General features: G+C 37.9%; 1 protein-coding gene across 7 annotated transcripts in view; it reads left to right on the top strand.

Moving 5' to 3' along the window:
• LOC115209144 (mediator of RNA polymerase II transcription subunit 12-like protein) overlaps positions 1 to 19,747 on the top strand; it is a 106,508-nt gene that overhangs the window by 39,231 nt on the left and 47,530 nt on the right. For all 7 annotated transcript variants that reach the window (XM_036501047.1, XM_036501045.1, XM_036501046.1 and 4 more), the window contains 7 exons: positions 3,259 to 3,385; positions 5,962 to 6,176; positions 8,676 to 8,784; positions 9,175 to 9,416; positions 11,175 to 11,501; positions 14,014 to 14,528; positions 17,640 to 17,781. In XM_036501047.1, the coding sequence (XP_036356940.1) occupies positions 3,259 to 3,385; positions 5,962 to 6,176; positions 8,676 to 8,784; positions 9,175 to 9,416; positions 11,175 to 11,501; positions 14,014 to 14,528; positions 17,640 to 17,781 (1,677 nt within the window). The remainder of the gene's footprint in view (positions 1 to 3,258; positions 3,386 to 5,961; positions 6,177 to 8,675; positions 8,785 to 9,174; positions 9,417 to 11,174; positions 11,502 to 14,013; positions 14,529 to 17,639; positions 17,782 to 19,747) is intronic.

Below are 19,747 nucleotides of genomic sequence, written 5' to 3'. Positions count from 1 at the left end.
ATTTTTCTGGTTGAAATAACCGAAAAATGGCAATACAGCAGTCAAAATATCGTAAAAAATAGGGATTTTCATAGAAAAAAAAAAGCACCTTTTTGATGCAAATAATCTTTGGTGTTAACATGGTCTGATTTGAATTTTTTTCTTCTACGGAAGGAAGAGCAAGCCTTCTATCATGCTCTCAATTTTGGTCAACCTGTGCCGCAGGGTCTCGGAGGAGATAGTGTTAGTTAAAGGCTACAAAACCTGCCATACACAGACAACTTCAGTTTTATATATAGAGAGAGATTTATCTATTTGTTATATGGTTAAGGAGTGAGTTTTGGAAGGGTGCTGTTGTGGGTAAGAAAGATGCTACTTTGTTATTACTCTTCATCTCTCTCTCTCTCTCTCTCAAACACACACACATACACACACCAAATATTTTTTCCATTGGCTTTTTTCAGACGACTAAATATATATATTCTCTTGTGTCTGGGGAGAGTCATTTTCTTTTTGGGCCTTATAATTTAACACACTCACCTGTAAAATTTACACTTATTTTCATTGCGTCTTGCAACCTTTTCAATAGTCAAGACTATTGAAAAAGAAAATGACTCTCCCCAGACACAACAGAATGTGCTCCAACACACGAACTCACATAAAGAATCTTGCAAACCAAATCCAAAACGAAATATATATATGTAGATACTGGAGTATTTTAAAAAGGAACTAAATGAAATAAATAAACGTGAAAAAAAATGACTCTATCCTTTTATGTAAAATTGTATATTTTCCTTCTTATTTATGTATATATGTATATGTGTATATGAGTGTATATATATATTTCTATATATATAGCAATAACAAAATGGAGGGGATCAATAGATGGTTCATCAACTTTCAAACATATTATGTTAACTTATTTATTTACTAAACTGACAATTACAATAATATACATACATGTATCACATATGCTTTACGTATAAGATATAACATATATTAATATTGGCGTTAGGAAGGGTATCCAGCTGTAGAAACATTGCCAGATAAGACCGGAGCCTGGCTTCCCAGATCCCCGGTCGAACCGACCAACCCTTGCTAGCATGGAGAACGGACATTTAAACGATAAGGATACCAGTATCCTTCTTGTCACCAATCCTCACATGCTTTCATGGAAAACATAGAAATGAATTACACTGCTTGTGTGATAGTAACACTTACTGACAATCATCGTGTGATGCTAAGATGAAGAGACAACAAGCACACATATGCACACACAACAGACTTCTTTCAGTTTCCATTTACCAAAACCACTTAGAAGACTCTGGGTAGCTTGGGGTTATAATAGAGAACATTTACTCATGGTCAGGTTCAGAAAGACTGAACCTGAAACCCTGTGGTTTAGAAGTGAACTATTTAACCACACAGCCACATGTGTTCAAGTATGTTTTTTTTTTCATTCCTTTTGTTATAATTTGAAATGGTTGGGTGATAACTCCTTTCAGACAGAGATACATGCATAGCATATTTAACTGCATGCAATGTTTATATTTGTTTTTTGTTTTTTTCATCCATGTTTTATTTCATTGGTTTAATTTCAGTTATTTAGTTTTATTTTGAAATGTTGGATAATCACCATATTTACATCATCATCATCATCATCATCCTTATCATCATTCTAATGCTCTTCCCGTTGCCAACCCTCACTTGTCTCTAAGAAAAATAATATAGCCAGACATTTTTCATGTCAGATTGGAAACAAACAACAACTTTGCTTGTATGATAGCAATGTTCATTTACAGGAGTGGCTGTGTGGTAAGTAGCTTGCTTACCAACCACATGGTTCTGGGCTCAGTCCCACTGCGTGGCACCTTGGGCAAGTGTTTTCTACTATAGCCTCGGGCCGTCCAAAGCCTTGTGAGTGGATTTGGTAGATGAAAACTGAAAGAAGCCCATCGTATATATGTATATGTATATATATATGTGTGTGTCTGTGTTTGTCCCCCAACATTGCTTGACAAACGATGCTGGTGTGTTTACGTCCCCGTAACTTAGCGGTTCGTCAAAAAGAGACCAATAGAGTAAGTATTAGGCTTATGAAGAATAAGTCCTGGGGTCGATTTGCTCGACTAAAGGCGGTGCTCCAGCATGGCCACAGTCAAATGTCTGAAACAAGTAAAAGAGTAAACCATTATGCGATGTCTTGACCAGACAAAGGTACACACACATATATTGCTGGTGTCATGTAAAAGACACAGGGGCTGGTGCCACATATAGAGTGTACACCCAGTACATTCTGTAAAGATGATTGGCACTAGGAAGGGCATCCAGCTGTAGAAACTATGCCAAAACAGGCAATGGAGCCTGGTGTGGTTCCCAGCCTTACCAGTTCCTGTCAAACTGTCTAACCCATGCCAGCATGGAAAACAGACGTTAAATGGAGATAATGATGATACACATTCATAGATGGTGGCTTTCTTTCAGTTTCCATCATCCAACCCTGTTCACTAGGCTTTGGTCAGCCTGGAGCTTGTAGAGAACAACTGCCGACTTGATACATATATACATATTTTCATATACTGTAGCCTGTATTTGGTCTTGTTAAAAGGGCCAATGAAAACAAGGACAATCTATCTTTGGTTTTGTTAAGAGAGTCATTGATAAAAAATAACATTCATTGTGGGTGTGATGTGGGATAATAATTAAAACATGCCTCAACTTCTCTACTATGTTGTTGATTTTTAGTTTTTCTTTTACTTGTTTTTTTCCCCCCACTTTAATTCTTTCTTAATTCCTCTAGTAACCCTTTCATTACTGTATTTAATTTGAGATGCTCTGTGTTTCTTTCAATTACTTTAAATATAACAAAGAATTTAGTAAAATAACTTATCATTAAGCTAGTGATAGGAACATAAATTGTGACTAAGGTTTGGTTTGAAGATTTTAATTCAAAACTTATGAAAACAAGAAATTTTGTACTCAGAGCTAAAGCCAGTTTCAGCGGGTTGGTAACGAAAGGGTTAATATATGACAAATGCTCTATATTTGTTTAAATAATTAAAAACCACCAGTCACATGGCATGCATGAGTTTTATGTGAACTTGCTCGTTTGTTTTTATTGCAATATAGAGGAGAAAAAAAACAAGTTCGCATAAAACTCGTGCATGCCATGCGACTGGTGGTTTTTAATTATTTAAACAAATGTAGAGCATTTGTCATATATTGGTTAGAAGTTCAATACACGACATTTAATTCCTCTATTTTTATTTTTACCGACAGAAGTTTGCTGATAGTGAAATGATGGATGATAAAGATTCCATAGCGTCTGACGTCATGATGTCTTCAGGCTACCCGGCTTACCAGCAGCTTCTCATGGAGTTCCTTGATGAAGATGCTCCGGTTCTAGGTAAGTGCTTGTCATTAGAGAAGATTATTTTTTTCTCGTTTCTAGGTTTAGCATCCTTAATCCTGGTTTAACATCCTCATAGAAACAATAGCTGATAATCATGGCTTACATAGAAATAACAATAAAGCGAATATCTTTGTCTCATCAGCATTATCATCATCATCATGCTCGTCAATTTACGTTTGTTTTTCCATGTGTAGGTTGAATAGGTTGTCTTCAGTCCAACATCTGCTTCAATTTTTATCTTTTTCTTTGGTAATCTTATACCCCAAACTATTGACCCATTCTTTTTCATTCTCTCTCTCTCTCTCTCTCTCTCTCTCTCTCTCTCTCTTCCTCCTTCTCTCTCTTCCCTCTCTTCCTCCTTCTCTCCTTCCTTCACTCCCCCCATCCCCTCATTCTTATGAAACCTGTTATTACTTTCTTCTCATCACCATTGTCATCATTATTAAGGTTCATAATAACACTGTAATTGTAAAAAGAAGAATTGGTAAATGTTCCATCGATACCAGATATGAAGATGGAACCAAGGAGTAATTTATCGAAGAGCTTGGTATCCATATGAACAATTGAAAATGTCTTAATCAACTCCCAAGTTGGATTTAGCTTAATCAGAGACACAAACATGAAATCAGCACATACTTTTCTATAACAGTGGAACAGTCCAAACCATGAATTACCTGTTTGTTTGTCCTTTCAAAATCCTTGTTTCGATATGTTGACTGATAAAGTAATAAATGCACTAGATTATGTTAAAACATCATCTGGGAGGCATAGGAGTGGCTGTGTGGTAAGTAGCTTACTTAACAACCACATGGTTCCGGGTTCAGTCACACTGCGTGGCACCTTGGGCAAGTGTCTTCTGCTATAGCCTCGGGTCAACCAAAGCCTTGTGAGTGGATTTGGTAGATAGAAACTGAAAGAAGCCTGTCGTATATATGTATGAATATATATATATATATATATATGTATGTATGTTTGTGTGTTTGTTCCCCAACATTGCTTGACAACCAATGCTGGTGTGTTTATGTTCCCGTAACTTAGCGGCTCGGCAAAAGAGACCGATAGAATAAGTACTAGGCTTAAAAAGAATATGGCCTGGGGGCGATTTCCTCGACTAAAGGTGGTGCTCCAGCATGGCCGCAGTCAATTGACTGAAACAAGTAAAAGAGTAAAGAGTGTGATTATGAAGTTAAATTTGTCCAACCCTCTGGTCATCCCACTGTTTGGTACTTTGAGGCAAATATCTTTGATTATAGCTTTGTACTGACCAGTGTCTAGTGTGTGAAATTTTGTTGAGTAAAGCAGCACAGGAGCTTGCAGTGTGTATGTGTTTGAGAGAGAGAGAGGGCAAGAGAAAGTGTTTCTGTATGCCTTCATTGTGATACTATTTGAACAGTGGTAACATTTGTTTATCACCATCATCATCATAATCATTTAACGTCTGCTTGCCATGCTAGCATGGGTTGGACGATTTTGACTGAGGGCTGGCGAACCAGATGGTTGCACCAGTCTCCAATCTTGATTTGGCAGAGTTTCTACAGCTGGATGCCCTTCTTAACGCCTACTACTCCGAGAGTGTAGTGGGTGCTTTTTACGTGCCACCGGCAGTACTGGCAATGACCTCACTCAAATCCTTTTACACATGCCACCAGCACAGGTGCCAGTAAGGCGATTTTGGCAACGATCATGCTTGAATGGTGCCCTTTTACGTGCCACTGGCACAGAAGCCAGTTGGCTGCTCTGGCAACGATCACACTGGGATGGTGCTCTTGGCACCCTACTAGCACGGGCACAAGTGCCAGTAAGGCAACGCTAGTAACGATCACGCTCGAATGGTGCCCTTCAAATTCCACTGGCACGGAAGCCGGTTAGCCACTCTGTCAATGATCATGCTCGTATGGTGCTCTTTGCAACCTGCCAGCACAGATGCCAGTCATCAAATTTGATTTTGCTTTTGATTGATTTGATTTGATTTCACTTGCCTCAGCAGGTCTTCGCAAGCAGAGTTTTAGTGACCAAAGAAGGAAAAGGTTACGTACAAGTGGGCTGGTTACGCCCCTGGCATAGGCCATGAGATTATGGTTTCATTTGGTTTGCTGGGTCTTCTCATGCACGGCATATTTCCAAAAGTCTCGGTCACTAGTCATTTCCTTGGCGAGGCCTTAAATTCGAATGTCATGCTTCACCACTTCAACCCAGGTCTTCCTGGGTCTACCTCTTCCACAGGTTCCACCAACCACAAGGGTGTGGCACTTTTTCACAGAGCTGTCCTCATCCATTCTCGCCACATGACCATACCAGCATTTATCTCCCATAAACGGTATATCCTATAGCTTGGAAGCTTTATCAGTTTTGACCAGTTGAGTAAAAGCATCATTGTTTCGAAACAAGAATTGGTGACTGGAAGGGTGACCGACTGGCCTTGGAATACCATCTCTGTAGGTCTTGTCCAACCTATTTGTGCACGGAAAAAGCAGAAATAAAACCAATGATAAAGGAAATAATGATTACATCTGGGTCTCTCTCTCTCTTTTGTCTGAATCCTCAATGTTGTCATTTCTCTGTTTTTTTAGATGACAGCGGATCAGAAGAAAACCGAGATGCATTTTCTAACCTTATCCAGCTTTTCTGTGAACTCATTCGATTTGATGTTTTTTCCCATGATGCCTACATGTGTACTCTAATCTCTCGTGGAGATCTTGCTGCTTCTCCTTCAGTTGCCATGCCATCTGCTGACAGTGTTGATTTGTCTAGTGTGAAAAGTTTATCAGAAAGCATTAAACATGAGGTAAGTAAACTATTTTGTTGTTTACAAATCAATTTTAAATTTTGCAAGGGTTGGAAAACCAATATTTCGACACATTGTTTGATATTCAGCATATTAAAGGTAATTATATGTTTAGCTCGTTATCATTCAGATTATTCTGTCAAATGTAATACTCTTTCACTTGTTTCAATCATATGACTGTGGCCATGCTGGAGCACCGCCTTTAGTTGAGCAAATCGACCCCAGGACTTATTCTTTGTAAGACTAGTCTCTTTTGCGGAACCGCTAAGTTACGGGAATGTAAACGCACCAGCATCGGTTGTCAAGCGATGTTGGGGGGTGACAAACACAGACGCACAAACATATATATATATATACGACGGGCTTCTTTCAGTTTCCGTCTACCAAATCCACTCACAAGGTTTTGGTCGACCCAAGGCTATAGTAGAAGACACTTGCCCAAGGTGCCATGCAGTGGAACTGAACCCAGAACGATGTGGTTGGTAAACAAGCTACTTACCACACAACCACTCCTACGCCTGTAATGCTTATTTATTCATTTTGTTTTCAATTAATCATGCATTATCTTGTAGCTTTGAGATTTAGATGATGTGATTGTGTTTAATTTTATAATGAAATTATAGGGTAGATGGCAGAGGCCAGATCTGACCATCATCATCATCATCATTTAACATCAGCTTTCCATGCTAGCATGGGTTGGACAATTTCACTGAGGGCTGGCGAACCAGATGGCTGCACCAGGCTCCAATCTTGATCTGGCAGAGTTTCTACAGCTGGATGCCCTTTCTAACGCCAACCACTCCGAGAGTGTAGTGGGTGCTTTTACGTGCCGCCAGCACGGGGGCCAGTCAGGCAGTACTGGCAACGACCTCGCTCGAATGATTTTACACATGCCAGTAAGGCGACACTGGTAACGATCACGCTCGAATGGTGCCTTTTACGTGCCACCGGCATGGAAGCCAGTTTGCTGCTCTGGCAACAATCACGCTCGGATGGTGCTTTGACCAGTTTGAACATAAAACAGGTAGAATATTTTGGTCTAGATATGGCCAGTTTGATTGCTAAAGGGTTAGAGAGGTGTCCCTTTTTCCTCATTATCATTATTTTGAATATTTGGTAAAGGTACTATTATCTGTAAATTGACTGGAACTTTTTAAACCCTTTTGATACCAACTCTCCTGAGACCCCTCCTGGTTCTGTGATGTAAACTTCCCTCTTTTAAAATGATGTAAATTAAAATTTACCATCAAAATTGCAATTTATGTTCCAAACACCAGCTTAATAATGACAAAGTTATTTTATTAAATTCTTAATTATTTTGAAAATTAATTGAAACAAAAACAACATGTTACAAACATAATATGGTAACAAAATGGTCAAATCAACATTAAAATAAAAATCAAATGGAAATTGTAGTTGTGATACCCGTGCCGGTGGCACATAAAAAGCACCAATTGAATGTGGCCAATGCCAGCACCACCTTGGCTGGCTTCCATGCTGGTGACACGTAAAAAGCACCAACCAATCGTGGCCATTGCCAGCCCCATCTGGCCCTTGTGCCGGTGGCACATAAAAAGCACTCATGGAATGGTTAGTGTTAGGAAGGGCATCCAGCTGTAGAAACACTGCCAGATCAGACTGGAGCCTGGTGCATCCTCCTGGCTTCCCAGACCCCAGTTGAACTGTCCGACCCATGCTAGCATGAAAAACAGACGTTAAACAACGATGATGATGATGATGATGCTGAATGAAAAGTAACAAATGATTTTAACCATTTAGCATTTAAACTGGACATGTCCAACTGAAATATTCCGCCTGTTCTATTTTCAAACAAGTCCGATTTGGCCTCTCACACTTAGCCTACAATGTCATTCTAAAAGTAAACAATCCCATCATCAAAGTCTTGAAGCTATGAAATAATGCATGATTAATTCATACAACTAACAGAGTAACTTTAATGCTAAAGCGTTAAATCCCTCATAAGCAAAGTCTTTTACTTATAAAATGCTCTGATTCATGGTAATTGCTCCAACTCTGTGCATTCTGGGTTCAAATCCAGCTATGGTTAGCTTTGCCTTTCTTCCTTTCAGGGTCGATAAAAAATGTGTAAGCCCAGGAATTGTTAGAATGTCAAATGAGATACTCTGCAGTATCCATGTCAGATCTGTACATTTTATGTTCAAAATCTACCTTGTCACTGAAAAACAGTGACACTTCTATTGGGAGTGTAACTGACAGACAGTATCAACAATATGAAACAGCTTCCTTGGTTCAGTCAGAGGATTAACTGTTATCCCCATTATTTGTTAGGGAAGGAGAGCAAATGTTAATCTAGAGATCCAATCGTTTGAGATATTGCTTCACACAGCAGTGTTTAATAACAGAAAAAAAAGAGTAATGACTGGTTTTGCCAAATAATACAGATTTTCTATGATTGCCATACTGCTTTGAATCCTGTGATGATTTGGATTTTATTAATTTTTTTTTTATTGTTATTAGCATCAAGATGATATCAAGATGGACTTAGACATTCATACCATGGAGAGTGATCTTGGGAGTCTATTTGGATCAGTTAAAGAAGAACAGAAGACAAGTCCTGAAGCACCAGGTGAATAACTTATTGCCTGTTTGTGAACCTTTTCATTTATGTGGTGAAGTTGAGCAAGGGAGATACAGAGATGAGGGTAGAGAGAAAGAAAATGGAGAAGGAAATAGAGAGTAAGTAAGAAAGGAAAAGATTGAAAGAAAATGGTAGAGAAAGAAAGTAGTGAGAGAGAGAAAGACAAAGGGAGGATTGAAGGAGAGAAAGCAACAAGCAAAGATTGAGTTTTAAGTATGGTTTTGATTTTTAATATAATATTTATTGTATGCTTGTGTATGATAGAGTATTCAGTGTGTGTCTGTGCATATGTTGAAGAATCTTTTGTATGTATATGTATGTAGAATGTTCAGAGTGTATAATAGGGTCTGCATTAACTTATCCATTATCTTTCTTCAGCTTCAGTGAAATCCGTGAAATCAGAACGTGATCAACCAATTATGAGCGTGGGAGAGTCACAATCAGCGCCACCTCAGCCTCCTCCTCCCAAAGGCCCATCACGCCATATGCTATTTGCCACTCACTTTCCTATTCCACAAAACGAGAGCTATGCCCATGAATGCAACCAGCGTTTTGTTGTTCTATATGGAGTTGGTAAAGCTCGTGACAACGCAAGGCATATCATTAAAAAAGTCACCAAGGTAAGACTTGATCTTGATTTTATGGCTGTTGTTTCACTCCAGCTCAGCTCTAATTGGTTAGACATGATCAAAGGCATTCCAACTGTGACCATCACATTTTTCTCATATATCTATAACTAAATTATTCAGTCTGACGTTTTTTTTTTCTCTTGGGAGGGTGTATGACTTGGCTGATATTTCTTACTGGTCAAGCTACAAAAAAGAGGTTTCTCCCTTCGGCTCATATTATTGTTCTTGTTGCTAGAGACGCAACTTAGTAACTTAGTGGCATTTTCCTCTTATTGACAACCAATTTTTTTTATTAACTAAAGGATTAATAAATAAACTATTGAGCAATTACCTAATTCCTTGGCTTTTCCTTCTCCATGAAGTTGTGATAGCCATTCAGAAAACTTGCCAATCAACTATTACACCCTCTCACATGTATGATAGTTATTTACTAATTCTTTAATAAATAAAAAATTGGCTGGTGATAATAGTAAAGTACCAGCTTAACTTGTGTACTATCAGTCTTAAGACCTTGTAGTTTTTATTAATGGCACCAATTGTGTTCATTTGTTTTTTTCAAATACCATAAAAATCACTTGATCTCTTTTTCAAAACTTCATTGTTGCTGTATCTTCAGTGTACTCACCAAAACTTCAGTATAGCTGTAGGAGACTGTTCTCATAAGAATTAAAGTTTTTCATTGGGCATCATGGAAATAACTGCATTGTTAGCTTAGTGTTAGAGCCTCCACACTACTATCTTAATGGCGTTTATGTAATATTTATTTATCCAGTCATTCAACAGTCTGTCCATCACCTATTGTGCTGGGTTAAACTTTCTTGAGAGATCAGTGAAATATTTATTTCCACATGCCAGCACCACCTTAACTGGCTTCCGTGTCAGTGGCACGTAAAAAGCACCAACGGATCGTGGCCATTGCCAGCCTCCCCTGGCACGTAAAAATCACTCACGGAGTGGTTGGCGTTAGGAAGGGCATCCAGCTGTAGAAACACTGCCAGATCAGACTGGAGCCTGGTGCAGCCTCCTGGCTTCCCAGATCCGGGTTGAACCATCCAACCCATGCTAGCATGGAAAACGGACGTTAAACGATGATGATGATGATGATGATGATGATTTACAGAGTATACTGTGTTTTTTTTTCATGACACTGGTGCTAGTGAGGTTGTCAAACAACTTGCAACACAAAGAAAAGCTTGTTAACTGAGTGGGGTTGTAGTAGAGGGAGAGCTGGCCTTATTCCAGGTATTGAGAGGCTAAAGTACAAAGGGGAAGACTGAGGATGTATGTGGCTAATCTTGAAAGCACTACACTGCATGTAATAAGCTTTGAATTTCTGTTTGGGTTAACATTTCATCATGTATAGCACCTCAAATTTGCTGATATGTATGTCTGTATTCATTTATTGGTAATTTTTAATCTTTTCCCTCTATAATTGTATAACTTGCCAATAAAGGAAAATAGGAAATGTAGTGTTAGATTTTAAATTTCAAGCTTTTGATTTTCTTTTTATTAAATAAAGAAGGTGGACCAGTATCTGTGACCCTTATAGATGGCATTTCAAGACTGTTGAGATGGGCACAGCTCATATTTAGTTTGTATTTCATTATACTAAGAAGTAGAAACTAGAAAATTAAATAGTGATAAGCTAAGAAAAAACAAAAAATTAAAAAAATAAAGACTTTCTATGTAAAATTGATTCTGAATTTTTAAAAACGTTTTCAACATATTCGCTTCTGTCTTTGATTTCAGGAAATCTTGAGACTTTTTAACAAAAAGAATTGCATAGACATAAGCAGCGGTGACCCGACAAAAGTTAAAAAGAAAAAAGAGAAAGAGAAGGATAAAGACAGCGATTCATCAAGTAACCTAGAGAGCACATTCAACAAGTTTCAGAGACTTTCCTATTATGACATGCATGCTGTGACATCATCTTGTGTGAGCAGCGTACTGGAACAGTTGTCAAGTTTTGCTGCTGGTAACTCCTGTTATTTACCCGTCGTTGACAATATTTCCTACCTCTTTGATTTAATGGATTATTCACTAAATATAAGTGGCCTTTTGGACTTTGCATTACAAGTAAGTAGGGTCTATGTTCTTGCTTTGTGTTGAAACCATCATCTTTATTGTTTTAACAGCTATTTTTTCCTTTTTGGATGGTTTTGCTGTAGTGTATTGTTATTTCCATCAGTATAGTGTAATAGCATTGACACTAATCCCCACCCTGAGATCAGATCTCTCCACATCTTTCTCTGTATTCCTCTTCTACAGCTACTGTATTTGATAGCTTAAAAAAAAAAAAGCACAAACATACTTGACACATGCCAGTTTCAGCTATGCATATTCAGGAAAAGAGGTTTTTGTGCATAAAAGCTTATGATACCTAACTTCACATATAAGATCTGGGGTGACATTTTGATACACTTTTCTGGAAAAAAGTGTGCCTTATATACCATCAAATATGGTACTTTATTGGCAATCACTTTCACACCACGAGTTGGTGATGGGATCTACTGTGTTTTATGTATTTGACATAGCTGTACAGAATAATAAAATACAGTGTTAATAAATTGTATAGAGAATAATCTTTAAGGTTTTCATACAAAAATCTAACCAAGGCGTAAGAGTGGCTGTGTGGTAAGTAGCTTGCTTATCAACTACATGGTTCCAGGTTCAGTCCCACTGTGTGGCACCTTTGGCAAGTGTCTTCTATTATAGCCTTGGGCCGATCAAAGCCTTGTGAGTGGATTTGGTAAACAGAAACTGAAAGAAGCCCATCATATATATGTATATATATATATATATATGTGTGTGTGTGTGTCTGTTTGTCCCTTAACATCGCTTGACAACTGATGCTGGTGAGTTTACATCCCCGTAACTTAGCAGTTCGGCAAAAGAGACCGATAGAATAAGTACTAGGCTTACAAAGAATAAGTTCTGGGGTCGATTTGCTCGACTAAAGGTGGTGCTCCAGCATGGCCACAGTCACATGACTGAAACAAGTAAAAGAGTAAAGGGTTCTGAAAATGCAATAGCTGAAGGGTTTTTTTTCATAAATCATTTTGTCTTTTGATATTTTCCATAAGTTGTAAATGAAATGTGAAAAGAAATTGTCTTTATTAGAAAAAGCACTTGTCAAATGACTTTAATTTAGTGATTAATAATAATAATAATAATTATTATTATTATTATTTTTTATTATAACCATTGTTTTTACCAATTCAGAAGATTATGTATGCCTTACATTGTCATAGTGTTTATACATAACACAGCAACCTTTATGGTGTGAAAGTGTATCAGCATCACCCACTTGCTTTTGTTTATATATAAAATAGTAGAAGTAAAATGATTTAACCCTTTTACATTTAAACCAGTCAGATCTAACCCAAATATTCTACGTTTTATGTTCAAACTGGCCCAGATCCAGCCTCTCTCACCCTCCTTACAATGTCATTCTAAAAATAAGCAATCACGTCATATTGACATATTGAAGCTATGAAATAATGCATGATTAATACAAAATGATGGGAATAAATAAACATATTTGACAGAGTAATCTGAATGCTAAAGGGTTGATTTATTTGTTAGACTTTACACAGTTTTCTCAGCATCTCTTGTAGAGACCTTCCAAGGCAGGTGAGGCTGTCACAATTGATATTTAGTTTGAATCTCTAACTTAACATTTGCAGAGAAAAATATAGACAAGGAAGGATTTTTAGAGAGTTATGGCTCTGGGAAAAAAACAATCAGAAAAAATGTTTTGTCTGGGCTGGTAGATGATTGAAGTAGATACCACAAAAAGAGGAGATTTATAAAGGGAGCTTTGATGGAGAAAGGTATGTGGCACATTTGTTCAGAAAGGCAGATACTATTGTAATAAAATCAGAAGGCGGTAAGCTGGCAGAATCGTTAGCACGCCAAGCGAAATGCTTAGCAGTATTTCGTCTGCCGTTACGTTCTGGGTTCAAATTCTGCCGAGGTCGACTTTGCCTTTCATCCTTTTGGGGTCAATAAATTAAGTACCAGTTACGTCCTGGGGTTGATGTAATCGACTTAATCCCTTTGTCTGTCCTTGTTTGTCCTCTCTGTGTTTAGTCCCTTGTGGGCAATAAAGAAATAAGAATCAGAAGAGACAGAAAACAGAAACTTTGATTTGTGGTCTTGGCTGGACACAAGAGGAGCAGAAGATGCCATATAAATTGAAGACACTGTGGGCTGTAGTTAGGCCCAAGAGGGGCTAGTGTTGTTATATTGACATCTTATTGATTCAGCTATTTTCACCATTTATCTTGATCAAAGTAGCTTTTTTTTTAACCCTTTAACCTTCAAATTTCTCTGTTAACTCTATTGTTTTGAACTAATCATGCATTAACTTGTAACTTTGACATTTTGATGGTGAAACTATTAATTGTTAGAGTGACATTGTAGAATAGACGCAAGAGGCGAGATCTGGCAAGTTTAAACATAGAATATTTGTACTGGATAGGATTGGTTTAAATGCGAAAGGGTTTACAGTTGTGTATTTTTAAATGTATAAATGATTTATTTCTTATTTATCAGTTTTACTTTCTTTTTCTTTTTTTCTCTCTAGCTGCTGAAAGAGCTTAGTCAGGTGGAAGTCCAGCTGATGTTGAAAGCATCGTCTCTTGCTACGAACTACGTTTCTTCATTATGCCTATGTATCATTGGCATATTCAGTAAATACTGCTCTTACATGCTTGTCTGCCAGGACTTGGCCTGTGCTGCCTTTGAAGGATTGAATGCTATCATCAAGCATATAAATAATCCTTCGGATTGTACCTCTGCTGAAAGATGTGTCCAGGCATACCTGTTTGATCTTTACACTTCTGCCAGTTACCTGAAGGCCAAATATTTGGACAGCTTCAGTGCTACTTTTAGTAAAATGAAACAGACTCACGATACCAACATAACTCCATCAGTGTTGGATTTACTCTGGGATCCTAACTTTATGATGGACTATTTTAATGATGTCAAATCCATACCTGATGCCATGCTGGTCAAACAATTGAATGAAAATTCAGGATACCGCTATAACTTTGTATGCAACGCAGTACTTAATATATGCAATTCCCAAGTAACAGATCGGTAGGTTCCAGCAATTTTTGTCTCATTTTGTATTTCTCTTAGAAATAACGGCTGAAATTTCTTGTTAAATACACCATATTGTCTTAAAAAGGACATCATCATCATCGTTTAACGTCCGCTTTCCATGCTAGCATGGGTTGGACAAATGATTGAGGGCTGGCGAACCAGGCTTCAATCTTGATTTGGCAGAGTTTCTACAGCTGGATGCCCTTCCTAACGCCAACCACTCTGACAGTGTAGTGAGTGCTTTTACATGCCACCGGCACGAGGCCAGTCAGGGGGGTACTGGCAACGACCTCACTTGAATCTTCTACACATGCCACCGGCACAGGTGCCAGTAAGGCGATGCTGGTAACGAACACACACGGAAGCAAGATAACCACTCTGGCAACAATCACGCTCGGATAGTGCTCTTAATACCCTACTAGCACAGGGCTCGAGTGCCAGTAAGGCGACAATGTAGTCCTTGGTGTTGGAGCATTTCGTCTGGGGAAAAGGCCAACATGTGAAGAACCGGAATGTTGTTATTCATAGTTCTGGTTTTGTACAGCTAGTCTGCAGCTAAATATCAACATTTACGGTATTGTTGTTTGACCCCAGGTTGTCCTTGATTGAATAAAACTATAATCTTGGGCATTCTAGCTCTGACATAGTGCAGTCAGGACCGTACTGTCCAATATATTTTTTCTTTTCTTCAAGATTTCAGGATGTATTTTGAAGGAGATTTAGGTTTTATTTATAGTAGCTGAGCTTTGATGTTGGCTCATCAGTAACTTTTATGTTTGTGGCAGTCAGCACTGAATCGTACTCACTGTATACCAACTCTTAGTTGTTATTATATCTCTTCTGTTACTAGTGCTCTCAGAAAGCTTGAACATCACAATAATATCGCTCCTTATGAGTCTGACTTTGCTGAGACCAAATGGGTTAGTAAAATAAGTACTGCTGGTTCCAGGTTTAATCATGCTGCAAAGCGTCTCTATTTCCTCATTGCCACATGTTTTTGCAGAATATCAGAAATAAACAGCACTGCTTGTATGGCTGCTACCGATTTACAACTATCATGTGATGTCAAGACAAGGAAACACACATTCAGGGAGAGAGAGAGAGACACACATACACACAATTATATACACATATATGTATGTCTATATGTATGTGTATATATATATATATTATTTTTTATTTTTATTATTATTATTATTATTCATCGTTTAACGTCCATTTTCCATGCTAGCATGGGTTGAACGGTTCAACCGGGGTCTGGGAAGCCAGAAGGCTACACCAGGCTCCAGTCTGATCTGGCAGTGTTTCTACAGCTGGATGCCCTTCCTAACACTAACCACTCCATGAGTGTAGTATTATTATTATTATTATTAATAGTAGGGAATATATAATTCCAAACTTAGAAGGAAAAATTCCATGTCAAAGTGTCAGAGAAATGTCTCAGGCACTTGGTGTTGGTATTGCAATGGTCTCACGCAGTCTGCAAAAGAATGGTATGGCGAAAAGGCTTGATAAATGGGTACCGCATAAGCTCAATGAAAATCATAATGTCTGGCGTTTTGAAGTGTGCTCAATGCTCTTTCTGCGAAACACCAATGATCCTTTTTTTGACCGAATAGTCACTTGTGATGAAAAGTGGATCCTTTATGATAGCCGTAAACATTCAGGCAAATAGCTTGATCGTGATGAGTCCCCCAAACATTTCCCAAAGCCAAAGTTGCATCAGCAAAATATTATGGTGACTGTCTGGTGGCTTGCGATTGGTGTTGTCCATTACAGCTTTCTGGAAACCAATCAGAGCATTACAGCAGAGGTTTACTGCAATCAACTTGCTGAAATGCACGCTCACTTGCAAAAAAATGAGACCTGCATTGGTGAATCGGCATTGCCCAGTTCTGCTCCACAACGATGCAAAGCCACATGTTACAAGAATGACGTTGTAGAAACCCACAGACTTCGGATTTTTTAAGCATTTAAACACGTTTTTAAGTGATAAAACTTTCAGGTCAAAACCAGAGGTGGAATCAGCTTTCAAAGATTTCTTAGCATCAAAGTCAATAAGTTCTTATCAGCAAGGCATAAATAATCTCGTTGATAGATGGCAGAGATTCATACATGTTCACAGCTCATACTTTGACTAATCAAAATATTTCTATTGTTAATTTTTCCAGAATAAAATTATGTTTCTGAAATCGGCCATTATTTTTGGAACAACCTAATATTTACTACTTTGAACATGATCACAACCATAATATTCATCATCATCATCATCATAACTTTTATACAGATTCCATTATATCCTAATGTTGTTACTGCATTGACTCCTAACCTCATTCAATAAGCTGCTGACCTGGATAAGGCCATTATTAGACTTGGTTTGAATATAGCATTGTACTAAATACAATCTAAAAACAACACTACAGATGGAGGAGACCAAACTGACTGAAGCAGTGTTTACCTGTTTGTTAGTTTTACATCTGTTTTTCCTATGCTAGCATGAGTTAGATGAATGCATATTACTGAGACATAATTTTACTGCTGGATACCCTTCCTGTTGCTAATTCAAATGCACAATTTGATCATTTGTTGTAAATAATAATAATGATATATAATGTATACTAGCACTATGACCTGGCAACACTGGGTCATAGTGCTAGTGCATGCATATACAGCTGCGTGCGTGCGCACATACACGTGAGTACTGTCCAAATCTCCGACCAATCACATACAGCTAGCTGGCATTCAATTGGCGTATCAAATTTCGAGCATTTTGATTGGGATTTGGATAGAAAATTCACAAAAAAGTCACTTCTATTGATTTTTTTTAATGGCTTTGCAGGGTGACAGGGGAAATGTAAAGATGTGCACGCCCACCCTTGGACGGTTTTGAATGACCATAGAAAGTGCGAGCCCTCTAACTGAAAAATTGTGGATTTGTATTAAGGATACACACACACACACACACACAGACATTTTGCTGTTTATATATAGAGAGATAATATAACGATTAGTAGTTTGAAAACATTTCTCATCTCATTAAGAATAAATCGTCTTAAACATTTAAGCTTTATATTTTTGTTTTCTTGACCCGCTGTCTCTTCACAGGCTGAATGAAATCTCTATCCTATGTGCCGAGTTTACAGCTAAGTGTAATGCTTTACGGTCTGAGTGGCTCGGTGCCCTGAAAGCTTTATGTTGTTCTTCGAACCATTCCTGTGGATTCATCGATATCCTGACGCAAATTGATGTAAGCCTTATTTACATTTTTACCTCTTTTTTAGACTATTAACATTTTTTTGTTTGCTGGCTGTTGTTGTTGCTTATTATTCCCATATCAGTTTTAATCAGGCAGACCCACTGTGATCAAGATATTCCAACAATGACCATCCCATCTAGTTTTTGGATTGTATATCTTGCTCTATGTTATTATTATTATTATTCAGTATGTCATACCATTTTTTGAAAATTGTAAAATGTGGTTTTAGAAAGAATTTGGTGGCTATTTCTGGTAGGTCAAGACTACATAGAAGCAGTTTCATATTTTATGTCATATGATGAATTAGACCAATCACACACAAGCACAGAGAGAGAGAGAGGGGGAGGGTGATAAGTGTACAAAGAAGTGCCAAGCACTCAATGTAGATGGAGCCAGTGAGAGAGAGAGACTGAGGGTTTCTTTTGCCAAACTGCTAAGTTACAGGGATGTAAACACACCAGCATCAGTTGTCAAGTGATGTTGGGGGGACAAACACAGACATAAACATATACACACATATAGATATATATATATATATGTATACATATATACGATGTGCTTCTTTCAGTTTCCATCTACCATATCCTCTCACAAGGCTTTGGTCGACCCGAGGCTATAGTAGAAGACATTTGCCCAAGGTGCCACACAGTGGGGCTGAACCCAGAACCATGTGGTTGGTAAACGACTTACCACACAGCCACTCCTACGCCTATGTTTATTTTCGAATGACATCATAGGATAGGTGTGGGAGATCAAACCTGTTTGGTTTGAATATGAAACAGAGTATTTGGGCCAGACATGCCTGGTTTAAATGCTAGCACATAAGGAAATGGGCATTCACGAAGAAAACTTTTTTACCAGTGCTCGCTGACAGTCAGTACTACTTTATTATGGGACTTCCCAAACAGAGTGCTCAAACTGTCCCTTACAACCTTACAAAAAAAAAATGATAGACTCATTGTGCTGTGTAATGCTTCATTAGAAGTCATCTAATCATAGGTTTACCTAATTAGAACTGATTTAGGTCTTGAACAACAATGATGATACACCATCATCATTTAGTATCCGCTTTCCATAGGTTAGGAAGTTTGACTGGAATTGGTTAGCCGGAGAGCTGTGCTAGATGCCATCTGATTTTGGTTTGGTTTTTACAGTTGGATGCCCTTCCTAATGCCAACCACTACATGAGTGTAGTGGGTGCCCTTAACATGTCATCAGTATGGGTGCCTTTATGTGTCACTAGCATAGGTGCAAATATAAATACTTTGGATCTTTACCTTTTGACCGACAGACTTAAAAAATAATTTTTTGTAACTAAACACTTTCAAACTTCATATACTTGCAGAATGTGTCACATAAAACATCTTTTACTCTTGGCGTTGTTGAGAAAATTCTGTATTTTGGAAGTTATTTCTTGTTAAAGTTCTCGTATTTCAGTAATTTCAACCGATCAATGACGTGTATTCAGCTGAATAAAATTACTGCCGTTGTTTGTCAACAAGAACTTCTGGCGGTGTATTTTTCGTTTGTCACTGTTATTTATGACATCCTTCATGCATTTGTACTGGTTTTAGGGTTAGGGTTGGGGTTTTAGGGTTAGAGTTATGGAAAAAAGTGAAAAATGAAGCACGAACGATTATGGTGGTGCCATGAAGTAAACATGCTTCAGATACAATCGTTTATTCATACAAACGTAACTGAGAAGAAATATGTCTTAAATGACAGTGACAAACGAAATATACACCGCCAGAAGTTGTCGTTGACAAACAATAGCAGTAATTTTATTCAGCTGAATACACATCATTGATTGGTTGAAATTACTGAAATACGACAAATTTAACAAGAAATAACTTCCAAAATATAGAATTTTCTCAACAACGCCAAGAGTAAAAGATGTTTTATGTGACACATTCTACCAGTATACAAAGTTTGAAAGTGTTTAGTTACAAAAAATTAT

Source organism: Octopus sinensis, linkage group LG3 (genome assembly GCF_006345805.1).
Source record: "Octopus sinensis linkage group LG3, ASM634580v1, whole genome shotgun sequence".
NCBI lineage: Eukaryota > Metazoa > Mollusca > Cephalopoda > Octopoda > Octopodidae > Octopus > Octopus sinensis.
Note: the sequence above shows the minus strand (reverse complement) of the source record. Positions and strands in the feature narration are given on the sequence as shown.